Genomic DNA, 22,953 nt, shown 5'->3' with positions numbered 1-22,953 from the left:
TGACACAGGTGCTTCCTAGAGCAGGCTCAGCATCCAACAGTTGTTGTTGTCCAAATGTTTTTGAGGAGATGACATAGTATACATAAATATCCTTTTCATTAAAATTAACTAGCTTCATGGAGGAGAGAAACGTGAGTAAAATAGTTGTTAAATAAAGTAGATGCAAGAAAAGGCCAAAAATTAAAAGAGGAGGAATGAAACTTAGTTAAAATATTTTTTTGTGTTCCTGCCTCTTTCATCCGTGATTCATGCTTTACACTTTCTTCTCCTCCACCACCTTTTTTTCTTCTTCTTTTTAGGACTGAATGGACAGAAGAACTGAAAAGCTTATTACCAAACAAACAGAATAAAAAATATTATAGTTACAGCTTTCACTCAACTTCACCTACTCAAAGGGAATTTACATGTCTTCACTCATACAGTATGTGATTCATATTTTCACTGTTGTGGAGGCAAAGTGTAACATAATCCTCCCATTGGTGATCATTTACATGACTCTCATTCATGTAAAAAGAAACACAAACCCTATTTTTTTAAAAATCAAACCCTGAAACTTTTCACATTTCAGAAGTTGGACTAGAATAGTCACTGTGTACCTGAACAGATCGCTGGATGGCTTGAGAAAATATGTTTTTTCCTACTCTTTATCTCAGTATCCTGTTATAGAGCTAGATCTGGACTGATTTCACCAGTGTTTGTAGATACCTCATGCTAAATTTGAAGGCACTGGCAATTTTGGAGCTACAGCTCACTGCTTCTTTAATTACTTTGGTGTTCCTTCTGCTACATTTGACTGCCCATCAGACAAGTTACAAGAAGCACCCCAAAAAAGCATCAGTTTCTGCTGAATCTTCTTGGCATCAGGTTTTATCCTTGATATTTAAATTAATGTGGGATTGTTTGTACATTTAACTTTAGAAAATTATTATTAGTGTATTAAAACATTTGCTTTTCAAATAGCACAAGCTAATTATCCAATAATCCTTAACTATCTACTTCTATGCTGTCATTCAAGATGGAAATATTTCAAATAGGAAGTCTAAGTGGCATCCCTTACTTTTACCCTGAAAAATCTGATACTCTGATATACTTAATTTTTGATGGACTGAAAGGTAAATGTGATTATGATTATCTTGAGAACAACAACAACTAAAATAAAGCCACCTTTGATGATAAATAGGTAACCCACTACTGACATGGAAAATTTTGTCATGTAAAAATACTGTAAAGCCTTCCCTATCATTTATCTTCTGTCTGTAGTTAATGTATATTATGTAATATTTTACCTTGAGAGCATTTTTTTCCATAGACGTAGCCTGGTCATCTACCAGTTATGGTGCTTAACTACAGCCTACTATCATCCCAGGATCCCTAACCACTGTGTAGAAGGAATGCTATCTTGTGGCTGAAATATTAATTATTGTGCTGTTGAGCTTTGTATTTAAAACTCTGATTTATTATCTTGTCCACTGACATAAAAATTACTTTTATAAAAAATTATTTCCTATCATCGAAATGTTAGTATACAAGCTACCTACTACCTGAAATTTCCCACTTTGTTTGTTTAACCCAAAACATGAAAGTCACACTTTAAAAAATGCTACGTGTTTAGGTGTACCAGTGTTGAAAATACATCTAAGCTGAAATGATGCTATCAGAGTTGATAGGCTAGCTCTTGAGCAGGTGTTAATTGTCCTAGCTCTACTGGTTTCTTTCAATTTGCACCAGCTGAAAAACTGGCCTAGCATGTCAATGTAATGACAGATTTAGGAATTTTCTTTTCTAGTTGTGATGCAAAGCATTTAAATACTGCTTGAGTAGCTGATTATCAAAATATCATTTACGAAATATTCATTAGTAAATAACGATGAATGTATATGTGTTTTAAGAATGGGTCTAAGAATGACATAACTTCTGAGTGAACATGAGATGCCAGAAAATGTTCCCTGGATTATATTCATCTGACCAAATACGGATATCTTTAAGGTAGGCATCTGGTCTGTCTCCCTTTGTTGTCAATGAAGAGAAACAGGCACTTCTAGCAGTTATTAATTGTAGTCTCAAGAAGATACCTTAACCAGATCGGGTGGACTGTGTCCTTAAAGTGTCTGCTTCTCTTACTGACTAAGGATGGGAACATCAAATAACTAACTCAGATATAGATGCCTGCCTTGCTGATGTCTAAAGTTAGGTGAGATGAATCTTACCCTCAGGGCCTCACATTGGCTCCATCTTACTAAGTTGTCCCTCTATTATTCAATAGTTACTAAAGGAAAGCTAAATAAAATGTGGTAAATCTGCACCATTATGTTACAATACACAGGACAGTAAATAACAGCCCTATCATACATGTATGACCAGAAATTTGGGCTAGCGTATTTACTTACAATTATATTATGCATAATTGCTTCTATCTTCCTTTCTTGTAACAACTCTTAAAATTCTGACTTCTCCACAGTTTCATAGTTAAAACTGAGAGATTTTGATTTCTACTGATGGATCCACCAAGTAAAATGCCATTTTGAACTTTGTGAATAGTTACTGGTTATCTAGTATTAATGGTGTGCATGGTGTTAAAAAAGTGGTATTTTCCTGCTTGGTGCATATTTTTTCTCTTTTGGTGAATAGCATTCATCAGTAAGAGAATAAATCCAGTAGTACTAATTCCTTTGCCATCTACCATATTTCCAGGAAATAAAGTAGTAAGAAAAGTTGGAAACATAGGCAATAATGTCATATTAGTAATATGATTGTAATAAACCCCAAAAAACTGTAAATACAGAAGCGGAAGGAGAAAAGTATTTATGCCATAATATTTAGCAGTAGTAGTAATTAGCATTTTGATTGCCTTTTTTCTTATCGGTTCTGTGAAAGAAATTCATGTGAATGGCAAATAAACAAAAATGGCCTTATAGGCTGTAGAGAAATTAACTTCACATGGGCCTTAGCGTTATAGAATCGCTGTATAATTAACAGTATTTGACATGCAGTTTGTTTTCTGTCCTTGCGATTGCAACAACAGTTCCAATTGTAGCCACTTTTTTCTTTTCTTTTCCTTTTTCTTTCTTTCTTTGTTTCTTTCTTTGTTTCTGTTTTTTATGCAGAAGACCATCAAATGAATTGTCACAATACTCGAATAATGCAAGACACAGAAAAAGACGATAACAATAATGATGAGTATGATAATTACGATGAACTGGTGGCCAAGTCATTGTTAAATCTTGGCAAAATTGCAGAGGATGCAGCATACAGAGCCAGGACAGAATCAGAAATGAACAGCAATACATCTAATAGTCTGGAAGATGATAGTGACAAAAATGAAAATATTGGTCGGAAAAGTGAGCTGAGTTTAGATTTAGACAGTGATGTTGTTAGGGAAACAGTGGACTCCCTTAAATTATTAGCACAAGGACATGGTGTAGTGCTTTCAGAAAACATTAATGACAGAAATTATGCAGACAATACTTCACAGCAAGATAATAGGAATATGAACTTTGTAATGTTAGGGAAGCCCGTGAACAATGGACTTACAGAAAAAATGGTGGAGGAGAGTGATGAAGAGGTGTGTCTCAGCAGTTTGGAGTGCTTAAGGAACCAGTGTTTTGATCTGGCTAGGAAACTCAGTGAGACAAACCCACAGGAAAGAAATCAACAGCAAAACATGAACACTCGTCAGCATGTCAGGCAAGAAGATGACTTCCAAGGAAGAACACCAGACCGGAATTACTCTGATATGATGAACCTAATGAGACTTGAAGAACAGTTGAGCCCCAGATCTAGGACTTTTTCTAGCTGTGCAAAGGAGGATGGTTGTCATGAAAGAGACGATGATACCACCTCTATTACTTCAGATAGGTCTGAAGAAGTGTTTGATATGACAAAAGGTAACTTAACCCTGCTTGAGAAAGCAATTGCTTTGGAAACTGAGAGAGCAAAAGCCATGAGAGAAAAAATGGCAGTGGAAGCTGGAAGGAGGGATAATATGAGATCATTTGAGGAACAGTCTCCAAGACACCTTTCTGGAGATGACAGGAAGCCTAAACCCAGTGACGGCCATGTCAAAAAGCCATATTATGGTAAAGGTAATATTTCTATATACCGTATGTTATGTCATGAGAAGGTGTGAGCTAACGTGTTAAGTTTTGCATAGATTTCTGAAATGAAGTTATTGATTCCACATAATGGGAACTTTATTTAAATTGTAGTAGTATGACATGATTGTAAAATAGCATCATGTTGCGATTATAAAATAAAAGAGTTCTTCTGCAGTGTTAGAAATATGTACAATATTTCAGCGAATATCATTTGGCTAAATTTAAAAAACTTTTCAGGGAAAAAAATAAGAGATCATGTTGAAAGAGGCAAAGATTTTTCTCAAGATTTTAATGTATTTTATAGTAATAATTAAAAAACAATGAAGATAATTACATTGCAAACTATATTGGAAGTGGGGGTTTATGTAGCAGGTAGTCAATCGGCTATGAAGTGCATATTTTACAGATTGGATTGGGTAGGTGGCATCATGACTTATAAAATTATCATCAAGTGACAGTTATTGATGAAGCCTCTCCCATCTAAAATGTAGAATTGCCTGATAGAAATTGAACAGTATCAGAATGACCGATAACATAAGATAGGGGCAGTGACTAGACATTAATTATCTTAAGATAGTAAGGTAATGGAAACCATTTGCTATGCAAGGCATGGTGTGGCCTGGGCTGAGATCAATAGCAATTTCTTTCTTATATGCATTCCACTTCACTGGTTTCATTCCATTGTGGAAACAGTTAAGGTGCTGCCTTGACCATAATTCAATACAAAAGAAAAAAAAAAAAAAAAAAAGAGAAAAAAAAGGAAAAAGAACAGACTAAAGGTTAACTTTAGAATGCCTTTTAATTTGCGGGATTATCATGGTGATGGTGTGTTTATATTACCACACCCCTCTGTAATGTGTCTACATCTGTACATGTAGGGCAGTGTTGTGTAAGGTGTTCAATACCTCCTGAGACTCATTGAACACCCCTGATTCCCATTGACTTTAGTGGAAGTTGAGGATGTGGTATTTCTTGGGAGATGCTAAGCAGGGACTGGGTTCATCTAATATTTGTTGTAAAAATATTTGGTTTCCTTTCTACAACTGAGATGGTGAGCATTTTTCTCCTTTTTATAAATCCCTGTTTTGAAAAAGTAATACTCTAAGATCTGCCCATGACATTCAGGAAGGCAGACAACATCTTGGTCCAAGAAAGGTTTTGATCTTTTTTACAAGCCTTAAGGAAAAGTAATGACCAGTCTTTTAGAAAAGCATGGGAATTACTGATGTCAAACACTCTTCTGCAATGCATTTTAATGAAGTTTTGTTTGTTTTAAGCATAAATACATGGTCTAGTGAGTGCTGTAGTAACTTCGGGTACTTGGGGAAGACAACTTTAGTTAGTGTATAACTGCATAGCCATGTGGATGTTGTGCTAAATGTTGTTCGCATATGACCTACTGTAGATACATTTCCCTTTGATTATATGTCTCTAAGAAAACATGGCGAAGCAATAATAATTTTTGAAGAGCTTTTTAACTCCAGTGTTGTCCAGCCCTTCCAGTCTGTGCATGCCTGGGAAAGCATTTATGCATATAGATCTGCTGTCTCCAAAAAGACTGTACATTTCTGACAGTAACAAATGTATGGACTTCCTATTTCAGTAAATTCTAGAGCTTGTTTGAACCATCCTATCTCTTGGGAGCACAGGCTGAACTGATGATAGGTCCAAATGCAAACCAGGGATTAAATATTGTGGTAGTTTGGACCAAGTAACTGGAGTGGATTGTTCTATGCTTTTTTTAATAAAAGGGGAAAGAAAAAAATATTCCTTCCTTCCTTAAAAAAGCATAGAAAACATTCTAGTAGTTGTTGGGAGAGGAAGTTTTAAGTAAGACAATTGCTTATACCATTTGTTCTCCACTCACACATTATCTTCCACATACTCCTGGAAGAGATACCCACAGAAGTGTATGATATGGTTAAGTGGAAACTTTTTGGCTACACAAGTTTGCAGTGAGAACTATCTCCTGGCTTCAGGAGTTCTGCTTTCAGAGATCACTGAAACAACTGGTAAAGGCCCACTAACCATTTTTTCACTGCCATTTAAAGTCTTCTAAACACGCTTTCTTCTGAAAGTTTTGAATTTTAAAACCTTTTGAGTCCTCTGACAACTGTCACTCAGGCAGTACTCCCATTGTGGCAAGGAGTGAGGAAAGGTTACAAATTTGAATAAAACTATGCAGTATTTCTCCCAATTAACAGAAAAGTGTGTCCAGTGTTTTGTATAAAGTTGTGGAAAGTTTAGCAAATGTCTTCCATTAAAAGCAATGGGAAATTGTGCAAGTACAATTTTATGCAAGTTTTGAAATCATTAAGAATAGTATACAGCATCTTTTCTGACTCATTAGACCATAAAGGCTCTTAAGGATCTGATACATGCTATAACTTTATAGCATAGACTTGAATACAGAGAAGGATTTGCTTGACACTGTAGGATGTAAGTGTCTGGATCCTCAGCTGCTCTAAATTAGAATACTTTCATTGACTTTGGTGGAGCTCTGACAATGTGGAGTAGCTAACATTCCTCTAGTTTAATGTCTTTAAAAAGCCATTATGGTCTAAATTAATCATCTACATTTTTTGCAGTCCTTGAATATTTTTATATTTACGCAATTTATATTTCATTTACATTACCTATTCACTTACCTAATACTTTTACACATCCCAAAGTACTTGACTTGAAGAGTTGCTTAGACTTGTGTATGTATGTAGCTGTTGGCTTGCTGTTCTAGTGGTCTCAGCACAGGCCTATCTGGCAGGAATTCAAATCCCTCCTCTGACATTTGCTCCTTCTGTGGCCTTGGGTTTAACTTCTTGATCTCTTTGCTTCAATTTCCTGACATATAAGATTATGGTCTTTCCAGGAGTGTTGTGATAACTGTATAGCACTTTGGAGATAGATTTGTATGTGTATTTATCATTAAAGAGCATGAAACAAAGAACACTGTTCTACAGTCAACATGCAAGTTGAGTAAAATAAAACTTTCATAATTAAGGATTCCTTTTGCAAAAGGCAAGGTTTAAATATTAAAATTTAAGAATGGATTTAAGACATGGAGAGTCATTACATTGAGTTAAATAATTTCTCTAAAATGAAGGTGTTTTGGAAGAACTTGCAATGTAAAAGTATATATATATATAAAAGCTACCAGAAGGAAATCAAGGAAAAATAAGTCCACAACTGAATGTGAACTCTGGATTGTATTGATTCATGCTGAAAAAAATGGGTTGTATGCAAAGTTCTACAAGTACCAGATTTCCACTGATTGTACTGAGGGTTGCATTTATTGAAGCTGGGATGGAATTTAATGTAAGAAACACTTAATGGAAAACAAGTAGCAAAATCTTATTTTCCAGAGATGAAAGCATAAATACTGAAGCAGAGCAACGACAAGAGCAGCATAAAGTACTTAAATGAGGATAGCTCAGATTTGGTATGAAAGGAGGATGGACTAAAAAAATGGAAGGGGGATGCTGGTGGATCTTTAGCCAAAATGGTAGCAGTTAGAGCATCCTGAATTTTATTACTTTAATACTAGTACAGAAATCTGCAATAGTCTCCAAATCTGGCAGCTGTGGTCAAGATCATAAGATGCAGTTGGAATCACGTGCTGGGCTGGAAGGGTAGAGTTGTTAGTTTACAAATTCTCTGTTAAAGGACACAAGCTGATGAAGTATGTGAGAAGGTTCTAGTTCAGGATTAACCTCACCAGCAGTTTTAATACATTATTGGCAGAAAACTTTATTTTATTGAAATAATCTCTATTTAGACTTTTCATTGATTTGTAGACAGAAGATCCAACAACATTTCAAAAGATCATTAACCTTCAAAGCGTATGAGTATTCAAGCATTATATATATGTATGTTTGTAGTACCCCAAATTTACACAGCAAGTGATACTTTCAGTAATTCTGATTACGATGTTTATTCTACCATAATTTATTGAAGACAAAGGTATATTTTCATAATTCCTACCACTTCATAAGGAATGTAAAGAAAACAAGTCTTGTCAGTGAGCCTTGGAAAAGGGATTTATTGTGCTGAACCATTGAATCGTTATGCTAAAGAGCTGGGTGTGCTACTCTCAGGACACTGAACTGCTATGACAGTACATTTGCAGACCTTAATACGTCAGGCAAATAAAGAAGGGAATCTCCAACTAAACAGTTTCCAAGTGACCTTACACCCTTGAGCTGATGCTTGCCAGCAGAACATTGGTTGACAGTGGTATGGCTTTGCTATAAAAAGGTCACTTTCCAGTCGCTGTGAATGGATAATGCTGTGATCATAGGAGCCTGCAATCTGAAAAGAAAATAGCAGGATAAAAGTAACAGAAATGTGTTAAGAAGTAGAAGGTTTTATTTTTTTTCTTCTAGTTTTCATAAGAACATTTACCGAAGAGTAAATGACATGATTAAATGAACCTTCTTACAGAAATGTGAAAAGCATCATTCACTTGACACATTTGTTGTAAATTATAGATCCCTCAAGAACAGAAAAGAAAGAGAGCAAATGTCCTACCCCTGGGTGTGATGGAACTGGCCATGTAACGGGGCTTTACCCCCATCACCGCAGTTTGTCAGGATGCCCACACAAAGATAGGGTCCCTCCAGAAAGTAAGTTCACATTGTTTCATGGAAACGGGGGATAAAACTACAAAGATTTTTCTAGCATGCTTTTTAAACCTTTTATTTAAAAAAATTATTTTCATTTTTCAGTATGGTTTGTCTCAACTTAGTCAACTGTTCTGTGTTACACTTTTTCCTTTATTCCATCATTTCCATTCTCTACTAACTTCTACACTAAAAGAACAACTTTTAAAGCTGTATTCTTTGATTTTAAGAATCCTAGGTTATTTTTAAATAGATGTATTCAGTCAACAGAGAAAAAGGTTTCCAGATGTCACTGCTTTTACTTCTGCGTGCTGATGTCACATCAACTGTCCCTGTGGTCTTGTACAGGAATAATTGTAGTTGAAAAACTTGCAACCCCTTTCCTTTGTTGTCGGTGTGTCCGAGATATAAACTAGTTTATATTATTAAAAATAACAATTTGGCTGTTTAGTTACACAACTCAGGATTTTGAGCAAATATCCCCTGTCAGTCACATGGGTGGAATTTCCTGCCATGTTAGCGGATTCTCTGCAAAGGAGGTTCACCCATATGAGCTCATGGATGTTCACTTGAAGGCAGGGGGATCTGTTTCTGGAAGTCACCTCCCTGGCTGGTGGAATCGGCATAGTTCTGTCGAAGCTAATTGCTCTATGCTGATTTACACTAGCCAAACACCTAGCTAAACCCCAGTTTTCTTTCACACCAATTTTAAAATGGAGTTATTCCATTGAAGCCTATGCACCTAAAATCCCCACTGTCCATCAGCACTTACAGACCTAACCTCGACAGATTTACAACAGCCTAAAGGAAACGTTATAAAGTCAGTCTGGGGTGAAATGGTCCCCAGTTTCCAAAGGAAAGTAGACTCTGAAGGATAGGAAAACAGAAGCAGATTAGTGCACCAAGAGTGGCAGACATAAAAGGTCTCCTCTGACATGGTAGAGTGGCTTCTTCCAGAAGTAATGAGGAAATACTTTAGAAAACTTTGTTGTAGCTTGGCAGATCTCTGAATACAGTAGAACAAATAGAGTAATTTCTATGCTTTGCAAGACTCTGTAGTTTTCTGAAACACAAATATTTATTTGGTTTCTCAAAGTTCTCTCATTTGTACAAATGATAAATAAAAAGCTGTTTAGAAGACTTTGTAAATCAAAGAAGAATATAGCTTTAAACTGTTTGCATGCTCTTGTACCTACTAAAATGAAAAAGGTGAGCTCATCTTTTTTTATTTATTTTATTTTTCCTGTGATGTTGGCCTTGTGAAGCATGTTTCAAGAACAGCTTTGAATAGTAGGAATTTCAGAGTAAAGCTTTTGCATCTCTACATATTTTAGCACACTGATGATGGGGTGATGATGATGGTTATCTTTCAATCAGTATACATGGATAAATTCTCAAGTCTCTGAACAGCTTTTATTCAGTTCTTAACTCAGTCAAGGAATTAACTGATTTTATTGGATCTTTTTTTGAGTGAGAACTAAATACAGGCTTCCAGACTACTTCTTGTATGAGAAACCCAAAACTTTGCAAGGGCTGGATGGCCTTTTTCCATGGAGTGATGTACTGCCATCCAGCCCTGAGACATGGATTGAGATATGTCTCACATCATACAAAACACTTTAGTGTTCCCAAAAAGCTCTTGATAATTCGGCACTTCATAGCATGAGCTTTATGATTTTGAGGATTACTGCTCTTAGCAACCTTGGGAGTACATTTTCCATCCAGCTTGCAATGGATGCAGATGTAAATCAGTTTACTTGCTTAAGCTTGTACCACTTATTTCTTTTTTACACAGTTTTTTATTTATTTATTTATTTTTTCTGCCATCCCTCAATTTTTAAGTGCTTATTTTAGTTTTTAGTCTTTTGAAAAAAATTTCTATCCATTGCAATTTTCACATCTGTAGAGAGTACAAGTGAAAATTAAAGGGCCAGTTCTGCTTGTCATATAGATACGAATGATATATCTATGTGGAAGTGGGCAGAACTGGCCCCTAGCTCAATTGGGCTGACTTATAGTTAGGGTTAAATTCTGATCAGGGTTGTACTGAGGTATGTTTCAAATAATTCAGTGTTCTACCAGTATAACTTGAGAGCAGATTTTCAGCTCTCGAGTTTGATACTGTGTGTATAAAGCTATGTTTTGTGAATGCATACATTTCCTGAAAGAATTTTTCTAGTCCACAATTTTGTTGGACTGTCGCTAGCTCACCCGTTACTGTTGATCTGATCTTTGCTCAGTGTTTTTGTATGAAGAAGATGTTGGAAGTCTTCTGCTTCACTGTTGCACCAGAGATACGTTTGTTTATAGGTTCTGTAACCTTCATAACTTTCACTGTTGCCCTGTGTTAATGAGCATAGGGTCACAATACTTACTTCCCTCATCAGGCTTTATTGGCTATGTGTGTCACGTGTATTTTGAGGAATGCTGGTTGTTAATGAATCCTGCTTTGTTTTAAAATGGTTTCATATATACTGGGATTTGATTTTTTTTTTCTTGTTTTCATACTCTGCTGTTTTCTCTTACTCTCCTTGTCAAGTTCTTGCCATGCATGAAAATGTTCTTAAGTGTCCTACACCAGGCTGCACAGGCCGGGGCCACGTAAATAGCAACAGGAATTCCCACCGAAGGTAAGGATGCCGTCGCTGGACGCCAATCTAGAGGGAACAGTGCCTCCAAACTGCAGCCCTTCTAGCAGTCCATTGGCGGGGGGGGTGTGAGTGTGTGTTTCGTTGTTTTGTTCTGAAGATTGACAGATGGTGCTTCGTGTGCTTTATCCATTTTAAAGAGTAACATTTATTCATGTGTTTTCTGAGGAGGACGAGTGTTCATTTGCTTCGGTATGGATGAATTGATCCACAAAAGACATTTTAAGTATCCTTAGCTTTTGGGGTGGTTTTTTTTTTTGTTGTTGTTTGTGTTTTTTTACTTTTTGTTTTGGTACTAGCTGAACAGCAGTGGTATGAAACAAATGGTACGACTCCTTATGGGTATGTCGGAGGGAAAAGGAAGAGTCTGCCAACATCATCAGGACTAGGGCAGAGTTCATGTTCTCACGCTTCACTCTCTTCAGGGATCATTTTACAGTGCATGAAAAAATCCACTGTACGCCTAAAAATGATTTTTTTAATACCTGAGAAACGGCATTTGAGGTACACAGACATTATAAGAGTTAGCTTTCCTACTGACCACGTTCTCAACCCCAAATCCTTATTCAGCTAATACTGAATGAGAATTTTGCCTGTTTAGGAAACATTATGAAAATGTCTTACTAAATTTAGAAATGAAAATCCAGAAATGTTAGATGTAAGTATTCTAGCCAAACAAAAGAAGATCAAGGAAAAAAGCAACTTTTCTATAGTTTCCTAAGATTCTTGTAGAAGGGATGCCATTGCCTATGAAATTCTGTCAAATAACAGAATTATCAAAATGTCACTATAATTTTTAGTACATATCATAATTTTCCCACAGAACAACAAGATCTTGCTTATTTCTTTCTAATTTTTAAAAAACCAGAAAGTGTGGGTAAGAGGGTGAAAGGAATGGAATTCCTTTTTTACTGTTAATTAAAGCATGAAGGCTTAAGGGACTACACAGGTGCTGGACGTTCAGTCTTGTCAAGCTCTGGGTTACTGGAGCCCCTCCGTGTCTCCCAGAAGACTCTTGTGGGTACCAACCCATCTGCAATAAGCTCTGGTGCCCCTTTCTTCTCTGCAGTGATGCTGCCAGTTAGATGCAGTAAAAACCCGAGAAGGCTTTATGGGAATTACTGCTGCTTGAAGCAGCATTCACTTCTGGTTGAATATCTACTAGAATATTTGAGGTGTCTGAAGACGAGCATGTCAGTGGAGTGCAGCTGCCCTCTGGCATGACTCCAAAACCACACAGAGCCCCCTCACCCCTCTGCAGAACTAGGGCAGCGGGGGAGGGCTGAGGGGAGCAGTCTGCAGTCTGCTCACCTCTTTCTGCAGCTTTTGGGGCATTTTGCTCTGCTTCACTTTTTTTATTCTTTTTTTTTCTCCCTTATTTCCTGTAGAGAAGGGAACATCTGGGAATGCACTGATTTGCCTTTCATTTTAATTTCTTTTCCTGTAGAGAACACAGAGAGCTGCGGTCACATAAGCACGCAATAGACTATGACAAGGAAAGGATCCCCTCCATTGTCAGGTCACAGGTTTCTACAGCTTCACTAAGAGCACCATCTGCTGGCATCAATGTATTTATTTTTCCCTATTCTAAATCTTTTCCAGAAGAATCAGGCTTATTATTGCCACTTCAACAATAGTTCAGCATTTGCAAATTTAATTGAAATTCAAGTGCAGAAGTTCTTTTCACGTTACATCATCTACTACTAGAAAATATACTTTAGTGGGTGAAATTCACAAACAAACACTAAGCATAACATAACGAAGATGTAGATTCAGAGGCCCATAGCCAAGTTTTGGACTCATTTATATGCCTAGCAAAAACATTGGAGTTAATGGAGCTGAATGAGGTGTGAAGCAGCACAAGATTTGGCCTATATGGTGGTGTCATTTAATCATCTTCAGAGCCATTTCATTGGCAACGTTTGTAGATGCATAATAAAGGTCAGAAGTCTGCTACCAGAGCTGCACAGTAGAATCCAGTTTATATTCTCCTCTCCTACTGGTATGTTCACTGGCTGACATCCATGAATAATCTACCCATGTACAGTCAGAGAAGAAGAGCAGATGTAAGATCTACCATGCAACTTTGAAAGCAGAAGAAAGGAAGTCTATTCTAGAGAAAATACATATGACCAAAAAGCTTTTGGAAACTCTTTTCCTTCAGATTCTTCCTGATGCTGGCTAAGCAGGAGAAGGAGTAATTGGATCAGTGCTATAATGTGAAACTATGCAGGACAAGACAATTAAATTTCCTTTCTGTAATTGCAGCCTCTCTGGATGTCCTATTGCTGCAGCAGAGAAACTGGCTAAAGCTCAAGAGAAGCATCAGAACTGTGATGTGTCAAAATCAAACCAGGCATCAGATCGGGTTTTAAGGTATTAGAAATCACTATAATACTTATTATTATGCAGAATTCATCACACATTCACCTAATCTGAGAATTTATATTTATATACATTGTATATACATATATATCTCCTTTAAAGAAGAGTTAGAATTAGGGCTTCTGGATCCAATTCTCGCAGTGTATATTTCCCACTCAATTTACATGGGGGAGGGTTGGTAATTATTTTGGCAAATACATGTAAAGCTGAAAAGCTCATTTTTGTCTTAGGCATTGTTTGGTGTAAAGATGACTGCTGGAGTGCAAAGTCTAAGAACAATGTGAAAAAAGTTGGTATCTTTTGGGAATAAACTAATATTTACCGGTAAGTCTTGGTTTTTTCAGCAGGCTTTTACTAGTAAATATCAGTTTAAATTAAACCAGAAGCCCTATTTGCATTACCAAACTGGTAGTACATCTTTTGGCAGGACACTTGGAAAAATGCCAAGTATAGCTTAGATCCCAAAATTAGGCCAGGCTTGATTCTCTATCTCTGTTCCCCCACTCACTGCCAGGAAGGATAGAAAGAGAGAAAAGTTGTCCTAAATTTTCATACAAGAAGGACCTTAAACCAATTTGACATGATTATACCCCTTATCTTCATCTACATAGGATTCTGCATTTATCCAAACCTGTAGCCAGCTTTGGGCTATTGTCTCCTCTTTTGAGATATGTGGGTAGAAAAATATTATTTCTAAGGAGCTGAAGTTTGAGGGATACATGTAAAGGAACTAGACTTCTGCATGATTGTACCAGCCTTATGCTGATGGTGCCCCAAGAGCTGCAGAATTTCTCCATGGATACTGTGATTTCTGTGGGCTGGGATAGGTACGTGCCTCCCAGCTGCCTCAAAGAGCCTGGAGGAAGTGCTGCAGCCTTAGTTACCAGAATTTCCTACTTATCCCGTAGGTTTCTTAGTACTTAGCTGAATTCTAGATTTAAAATCTGATAGGACTACTTAAAATGAAAGTTTTCCACTGTATTATCAACATCATTCTTTGAATGTTCTCTTAAAACTTCATCTAATCTTGACCGTCTTTTCAAACAAAGGTCTTTCCACAGAGCTAAGAACACAGAATTATGGTTCACATCTGCAAAGATTTTTTGTCATGCCTGTTGACTTTGTTTTCCTTCCTCAGATTGTTTTTGATGGGCTTTATCTTAACTGCCCCTAATTCGGATTGTACAACCTTTCGAACAGCATCCCAGACAGTTTTCTTAGAGAAAGGTTCTTCAGATCCTATTAATAATAAGCCCCTTTTGAGGGAATAATACAGTTTCCCACCTGATGGAAAAAGACAGCTCAAAAATGCGGTGGCTTTTACCACTGCTGACTAGAGGGAACGCACAGAAGTCAGACACCATACAAAGGCAGCAACTGCTCACATGCAGCATCCAGATTGCTGGCAGAGTCCCTAGGAACTTGTGCTACAATCTTACCTTTGCTTGTGAGCCTGCCCTGTGTTTCAGACTTTATTGGCAACTCAGATAATGCTTTCATCTTGTCTCCTGCTTCCTTTTTACCTTTAAGTCATTAAAGTATTCACGATAAAGAAACTGGGAGGTGTTTATAATATTTGCATGCAGGCAACTGATGGGCAGACAGAGATGTTCTAAGAGTAAATCTTGAATATTTGCCTTTAACCCAATTTCCATCCCACCTGCATTTAAAATTTCTTACTTAAAAAGGAATCAAATTCATAGGACTTCTGTTCCACATAAATTTTGGATTTGCATTGAATGTACAGGATCTGAATTGCATTTTCTTAGCTAAATATAGATTATCTTGGGACAGGATCAAAATATTATTCATATCAGCTCATTGTATAAATAAGCCTGCTGTATTTTGTGAGGAAGAAGTGTCTAAAGGAACGAGCATACATAAATCAAAAGGAACAGTATGACTAATACGATTTCTTGGGTGATCTTTACATAAATATCCTGACTAAATTCTATGAAAATGAATTCGTTCAGAAAAACATAATATAATATTCAAAACCTATTTCTTACTATTTATCACATTCCATTTTGTCAGTCAGCATGATGATACTTCTGGTCTTGGCTGAATTTATGTTCCTAAGAATGTTCCTTCCATTTCCTCTGGTTATAAATGCAGTAAAGGAAAAAAAAAGAAAAAAGAAAAAAGACTTGATTATATGAATCTTGATTACAGCAGAAGCACCTCAGGTGTGCTGTTCATCATCTTTACTCCTGCTACACAGTAGGTAGGTGCAGCACTGTGTAGCAGTTGTTCCCTATGACCTAGTCATACAACACTTTCTTATATAGGTAAGGTCTGAAGGATCTGACCTTCATTTAGCTGCTTTGAGAGCTGATGACTTCTGCGTCCACATGCATTATACAGTGTGACAGTGGAGCTCACTGCAGCATTCTTTCACTGAGATTTCACACATTTCTCCAGTGGCCAAACAAGATCAGTCAGGGCTTTTTCCTGACTATCCTCCCTGATCCTAAATTAAAGAGAAATTTAGCTGATACAGTTTTATTCTGTATTCATTCGCAGGACCTTCCTTGAGGTGTGTATCAGGAATCGCAGCTCCTGCCAGAACCTTGCATTTAAGGGTGAGCAGGACCTGTGAGGCAGCAGCTCAAAGTCAACAGAGATTGTGAGACTCTTCTATGTATTTCTCAAGACGAACATGGATTTGTACATTGAGGGAATAAACAGGACTGGCTCCTTTGGAAAGCATGTGGGAAAACAGCATATAACTCTGTTGAAAGAAACCCAGAGGAAACTCCATTAAGTGAAGCTTCTAGTGCTGTTTTTTCTTTTTGACATTTAAAGGAATTTGCCCAAACTTCTTCTGTCAGTCTGCTTGCCCCTCTTTTATTCACCTCCCAAAAGAGGAAGTGTTTGCTACGTGACGCAATTACATGGGGAAAGGGAAACCCTGAAGTATAGGGTTTTAAAAAGATAGGATTTTAGTAGGATTTTAAAATAGTTTTAGCTACAGGATACATTTAGTGGTATTAGAATTAATTTTGTCTAGGCTTTGTTCAAGAAAATATATATTGTTTGTCTGCTGAAAATAACCAAACTAAGAAAATGCAATAGTATATTGCTGTCTCTTGAGTACAAGAAATAACTAAGATTTTCTAATCTGAACTATAAATTTTGCACAGACACAGTAAACTGAACTGCATCTAACAAACTTTACATATCTTTAATTTCTAGGCCCATGTGCTTTGTTAAGCAATTGGAGATCCCTCAGTATGGCTACAGAAACAATGTCCCCACCACCACACCCCGCTCCAACTTGGCCAAGGAACTAGAGAAATACTCTAAGACTACGTTTGAATATAACAGTTATGACAACCATGCCTATGGCAAGAGAGCCATAGCTCCCAAGGTGCAATCCAGGGATATATCCCCCAAAGGATATGATGGTAGGAGGTGCACACTCTTATACATGAGAGACAAGTTTGCAGTTAATCATGTTGTTGTATATGTAAACATCATACAAATAAGACATGTTTTTGTGGTGTTCATATAGTATTATGAGGAATGCTGTCATGTGTAAGTTATTTTAAAGGCCTTTTTAAAAAGCGTTTTATACGGTGCTTGTTTCAAGACTGTTGCACTGGCAAAAGAACGTCTCCAGCTATTAAGCTCTTGGGATGTGTTGAGATCGCAATAAAAGCTAAGTAATAGAGCTAGTCCTTATGTTGTTATCTGGGAGACTTGGCCTCAAGGGTCACATTAGGATTCTCACTTCCGTACGGTAGTTCAGGTAACCCATAAAGATAACATACTTGTTCTGTGGGGATATGGAAGTAAAAAACCTGGATCTCATTGCACTTCAGAAATCACTGCTACTTAATGAGGCATTTCTGCTCATTTTGTCCTCATGAATACACCTGTTGAATTCTTTGGAAAACTGAACACAATTAACATGTTTAGGAGTAGGCTGAAAGTTCCTTCAGTTCAGGAGAAGACAATGGATGGGGTCTGTCAGGCAAGAGGATTGTTATTAGAGGGGAAAAAATGAACTGCAGAATAAAGAATAAGGACTTGAATTATAGCTTTTAAGCACATCAGGATTTTTTCAGACCAATACAATTATATGTGTGTATATATATATATATATGTAACGTGTGCGTGTGTGTATGTGTGTATATATATATATATATATAAACCCAAACTGTGCCTTTATCTTTTCTTTTTTTTTTTTTTTTTTTTCAATGTTAACAGGTTGTTTTTTGGTTAAAATATTTGATACTACTCACTGACTACCATAGGAGATTTCAGGCAGTTGTCAGATTTTTGTTTAGGAAAACAGAAATAAATATACTATAGAACAATTTATGCTGTTGCCTGAACACAGACTCTGACATTCAAAAGTAGGTAAGTGGAGAAAGGGAAAATTACTACAGCTCTTACCTTCATATTTCTGGTATTTTGGATATTTTGCTTTCTCATAGAATCAACAGGCATGTTCTTGCACTATAGCAGAAAAACGAAGGGTTGTGAAAGGCAACATATTTTTGAGTAAAAGTGCCCTTTCTTCTCTCATACACTCATCTTGTTTGCCAGTAGCAGAATAAGGGCTTGAACATTATTAAAGCTAAAGCACTAAATCTAACTGTGGTTAGCAAGCTAATGAGTGTACATTAATATAAGGTAAATGAGATATTAACTGTTGTGTATACGCTCTGTCTACTCTAGCAGAAAGGAAAGAATCACATTATTGCTGGGGATCCTGTGGACATTCATATTTTCAGATCAAATTACTGATGCTTAAACAAATGATATATATTTCTCATTTAAGACCCTTTTTCAGCCCATAATTAAACACTCCGCTTTTTTTTCCAGATCACCAGAACTTTAAAATACATGTAACATTGAACACAAGTTTAACAATGGCCTTAAATAATGAAAGGCTAGGGTGATATAGGTCACTGTCTTTATGCACACTTCTTTTACTTTGATATAAATGGGAATTCTACTTGGAGGTAAGATGGGGATGAGGTTGTTTCACTGCTCAGTCACGGGAGCCAGAGAGGACTGAGGGACGCTGTATATGTGTGCATGCTGGTACAGCAAGTGTATGTGGTTCTTGTGTATTCAGAACTGCTGAAGCCCATTATAGCTGGAGCAGTTTGTTTGCCCAAGGAAGGCTAATTCCCTATGGATTTGTTCCATACCCCTGACTGCAGGAGATGGCCCACACTGTACCTGCTTCCAAGTGATGTGTGTGCTGTCTGGCCAGACAGACATGTCAACATGGTTCCAGAAATGGGACATAATTTGCGTTTTCATTTGTACCCTCTCAGTGGTTTTCATGAAACGTTTAGGATTCACATCTCTGATATTCTGTAAGCACTCCATCATATTTGGCTTAAATTGGCAAAGGGTTTTGAAGTTCCCCAGGAAAATCAGCTAAATACGTAGAACGATGAAGTGAAATCCTGGGCACACTGAAATTGGTCAGTTTTGGCACTGATTTTCAGTGGAACAAGGATTTTATTAACAGTTGTATAATAACTGAAGGAGGTTTCAGGAAGAGGCTCTTCACTTAAAAGAGCCACTTTTCCTTCAAGAAACTGAAGTATTTTTAGGTGATTTCATATTTGCATGTAAAAAACAATAATTATTGCTACTAAAGCCATTATGGAAGTACAGAGTGCACACCTATTATATATGTTGGCAAAACACCTTCACATAAAAACAGATTTATTTCTGAACACTCAACTTGAAAAACCTGAAAATAAGCCTAAGGTTTTGGGTGAACTTGACAGAAAGGTTTTCTGACTATTTAAGATGAGACAAATAAGTCTAGGCATATGAAAAATCAGTAATTTAATTTCTCAATGCTTTTTTAATTGTAAGTTAGCACTGTCTTTCCATCATCACAGAAAGGGATTATATGTTCAATAAGTGTATGGTTGTGAGTGACATGAACATAAATAGCTCCTTTTGGTTTGTTTCCTTGATTTTTTTTCCCCAGTAAGTTTAGTGAAAACTGAACAGAAAATGGATACTTTGTGGTGGGGTAGGATGCTCTGATAATTCTTGAGAAATCTGCTTGTGGGGTTGTTTTTAATTTGAAATCAGTTTAGTAGTGTATTGGGTGTTTGATTTATAGTATACAGCAGTAGATATAAGAACAGCTGGACACAGCAAGGCAGAGGAGACAGTAACTCTTTCAGTTGCTCAGGTGATGTCAGGAACTCCTCTCATTCCACTGATAGTCCTGGGTCCTTCTACCAAAACACTGAGAAAATGTTAGGGGTGGGATTCATTTGACCATATCTAGACTTTTCTAATGTCAATAACTACATCTGAGCTCATCACCCCTTTCAGATCCAAGGAGAGACACTTATCTGATTCAATTAGTCTCCTCCTGAAGTACCTATTTAAAACTGGTCAGGTGAATCACTGCCTGGAAGTTCCTATTTTTTTCCACTGTGTGTATAGGAAGCCTGTAATAACTAGGTCAGATATCTGAAGATAGGTGAGATGAATCTCCTATTGTGCAAGTCAGAAAAAGCATTGAAACTGTAATTAATTTATGTAACACATTCAGTGTTTAGGCAGTACTAAGGGATGAAGGTGCCTGGGCAGAATTTAATGCTACTCCAGGTATCTTTCTTTGGTCATTTACATTGTTGGGATCGCTTCCACTCCTCCATTTTAATTAGCAAGAGGAGCCTGTAGACTTCGAGAACTTTGTAATCAGCCCCATGGCACGTCTGATGGGAGGCCAGTTTGGGTATGCTGGTTAGATCTGTGTCTGTTATTTAATGGAAAAGGTGTTCTCCACATTTGGTTTTGCTCCGGATCACAAAGTGTAGGTGGACCGCAGAGCTTCCAGAACCTGGTGCCACAGGGTTGGGCAGGTATCAAGCGGAATTATCTGGTATTGAAACAATGCAGCTTTCCCATCATTAGAGATCAACTTGATTTGGTTCATTATGAATTGATGATCTTTGTTTCTCCTGAAAAGCTAATGTGAAATGAACAGTCTGGGTTATGTGACTCATCTGAAAATGTACAGCTACAGTAAAGTTAAAATAACCATGGCCATTTCTCTCTAAGTACCTTTTGCTCAAATTATTGGTAATCTAAAAGCTAATAATTGCATAGCATGCTTATAGCACTTTATGTCTTCAAAGTGTTTTGCAAGTGAATCACAACACAACTAAATTTTAGAAACATCTTTCTATTTATAGGGAAAATTAATTTGAAGGATAATATAGTTTGACCAAGGCCACAGAGGAGTCCATATCAGAGTGTGCATGAGTTTCTGATGGTTAGTCCTATGTATAAAGCTGCCTCTTTCCCTCCCTTTCTTTAGCACACATTCTCATATATATATATATATATAAAAATTCCCATGTAGTATGTCTCTTATGTCTGTCTAAATGTGACCTGCTATAACAAGACTTAACATTTTTTGCAAGTGACGGAAGTCTTATTTGTTCATGTGAATTTTGAAAGATATTTCTAATTTGGCAAGTTCATTGGTACAGGGTGCTTGCTGTGTTAACACAGTAGAAACTGAATTACTCAATCATTTCCTTCAGTATAGGAAAATTCTTGTGTGTCTTGGATATGGTTACACACTAACAATGGAGAAATGCTGAATTTTTAATGACCACCATTGACTACTATATTAATAATGGAACTCTGGAGAATAGTTCACAGATTTATTATTAGTGGATACCCTGCTAGAGTAGTGCTACTATGTGTTCAAAACAAAGAAATGTGATGAATATTTAGCATGCACTTCACTTAAAAAAAAATCACACCCTGTGCATTATGTGGCTTTCCTGAGAAAACTCCATCTGTTACGAATTAAGTGAAATGCTATTTCCTTTACAGTAAAAATAACGCCGTGATTTTTTTGAGTTTTTAGAGAAAGGAGGATGACATAAGCTCTAGCAGAGATATTTTGCTTTCAGGTTCTCCTTTTGAACCCTGCCTGCCTACCAAAGCAGCCTGTGGTTCACAAATGGGCTGTGCTCATGGGAGCAGATTATTATATGTGTGTCTGCTCAGACAAATACACCTGAAGAGCCTGGCATTTAAATGGCGCCCATCACGGAAGAGCTCTAGCTAGGGCCTGACCTTTCTTGTATGGCTCTCTAATCAGCATGCTAGTTGGTTATTGTTATACCGTGCAATAAGGTATGATCTCTGCAGTATACATTTCCATCTTAAGGGGACGTAGTTGCTGTAATATGCGTGTGTGTATCCTCTGACCTTGACTTTGATTTTTTTTTTTTCTGAAAATACATAAACTTTTAGATTTAGGAAGCGAGCTCACAATTGATTGCATTTTATATAAACACTTCTAAAATAGTTTATTTGGGAAGAGGGCTGGAGAAATAAGGGGGCTAATAGGGCTGTTTTCCATTATTATGATGATGCCTTTGGCTGCAAGGAGCATTTCTTAAAAGCAGCGACAGCGCTGCACTGTGTCGGGATGGGCTGGATGTGAGCGCTGTCAGCGCCTCGGCTCTCCCGCACCTGGTCGCAGCGGTCGGTCCGAGTGCAGCTGAGTGCTGCTCTCCGCGGGGTGAGCGGCAATGGGCGCCTTCCGTCCTTGCTGTTTCTACAAAGGGTTGTAGGCACTTGGGTTATTTGAAGGTGGGGATGCTTCATTTGTATCTGTTTCCGTTCATACAGCTACTGCTCCTGCCTTTGTGCAAGCCATGGTAAAACTCACGTGTGACCACCACCTTTCTTATTCCGTCCCGTTCCTCTCCTTTCTGATGGCCAGTGTTGTGATATTTGCCTGTGATGTAAGAGGAAACATTTTAGGAAGCACAGGGTGTCTGCTGACATGCGGGTAGCACTGTGGCCCAGAGACCAAGCCTCACAGCCTCACAGGGGGCTTGATCTCCAGCAGCTGGGGGGGTCTAGGCCTTAAATAACCCTTGGCTTAGGTAAACAGGAAAAGGTCCCGTAGTGTTATGTTGGCCCTTATTAATAAAAATGAATGAGCTGAGCAGATCCTACCTTCTGTCTGACTATATATGTGGGGTAAAAGCAGTGTTTCTATGTTTTTATTGTTTTCTAAATCCAGCCTGTTTGTCAGAACGATTCATGATCACATCATGCATATTTTTACAGGAGGTTATTTCATGTAAAATCACATATGTAGCATATAGAAGTCACAGACAGAAATCAAGAAATACAGCCATCATTCTTATTGTGGGCTTTATTTTTGGCATCAGTTACTGT

At 37.3% G+C, this 22,953-nt stretch overlaps 1 protein-coding gene across 19 annotated transcripts in view; it reads left to right on the top strand.

The window, feature by feature from the left end:
• The window catches only part of MYT1L (myelin transcription factor 1 like), a 331,228-nt gene that overhangs the window by 242,414 nt on the left and 65,861 nt on the right, over positions 1 to 22,953 (top strand). For 12 of the 19 annotated variants that reach the window (XR_013928157.1, XM_080387780.1, XM_080387781.1 and 9 more), the window contains 5 exons: positions 3,105 to 4,082; positions 8,579 to 8,713; positions 11,250 to 11,340; positions 13,627 to 13,734; positions 16,939 to 17,150. Coding sequence is in view for 18 of the 19 variants with exons in the window: in XM_080387780.1 (XP_080243906.1) it covers positions 3,105 to 4,082; positions 8,579 to 8,713; positions 11,250 to 11,340; positions 13,627 to 13,734; positions 16,939 to 17,150 (1,524 nt within the window). In the remaining variant the exon portion in view is untranslated. The remainder of the gene's footprint in view (positions 1 to 3,104; positions 4,083 to 8,578; positions 8,714 to 11,249; positions 11,341 to 13,626; positions 13,735 to 16,938; positions 17,151 to 22,953) is intronic. The other 7 variants (XM_080387782.1, XM_080387792.1, XM_080387789.1 and 4 more) reach the window with 5 other exon arrangements.

Source organism: Falco punctatus (genome assembly GCF_963210335.1).
Source record: "Falco punctatus genome assembly, chromosome: 5".
NCBI classification, from domain to species: domain Eukaryota; kingdom Metazoa; phylum Chordata; class Aves; order Falconiformes; family Falconidae; genus Falco; species Falco punctatus.
Note: the sequence above shows the minus strand (reverse complement) of the source record. Positions and strands in the feature narration are given on the sequence as shown.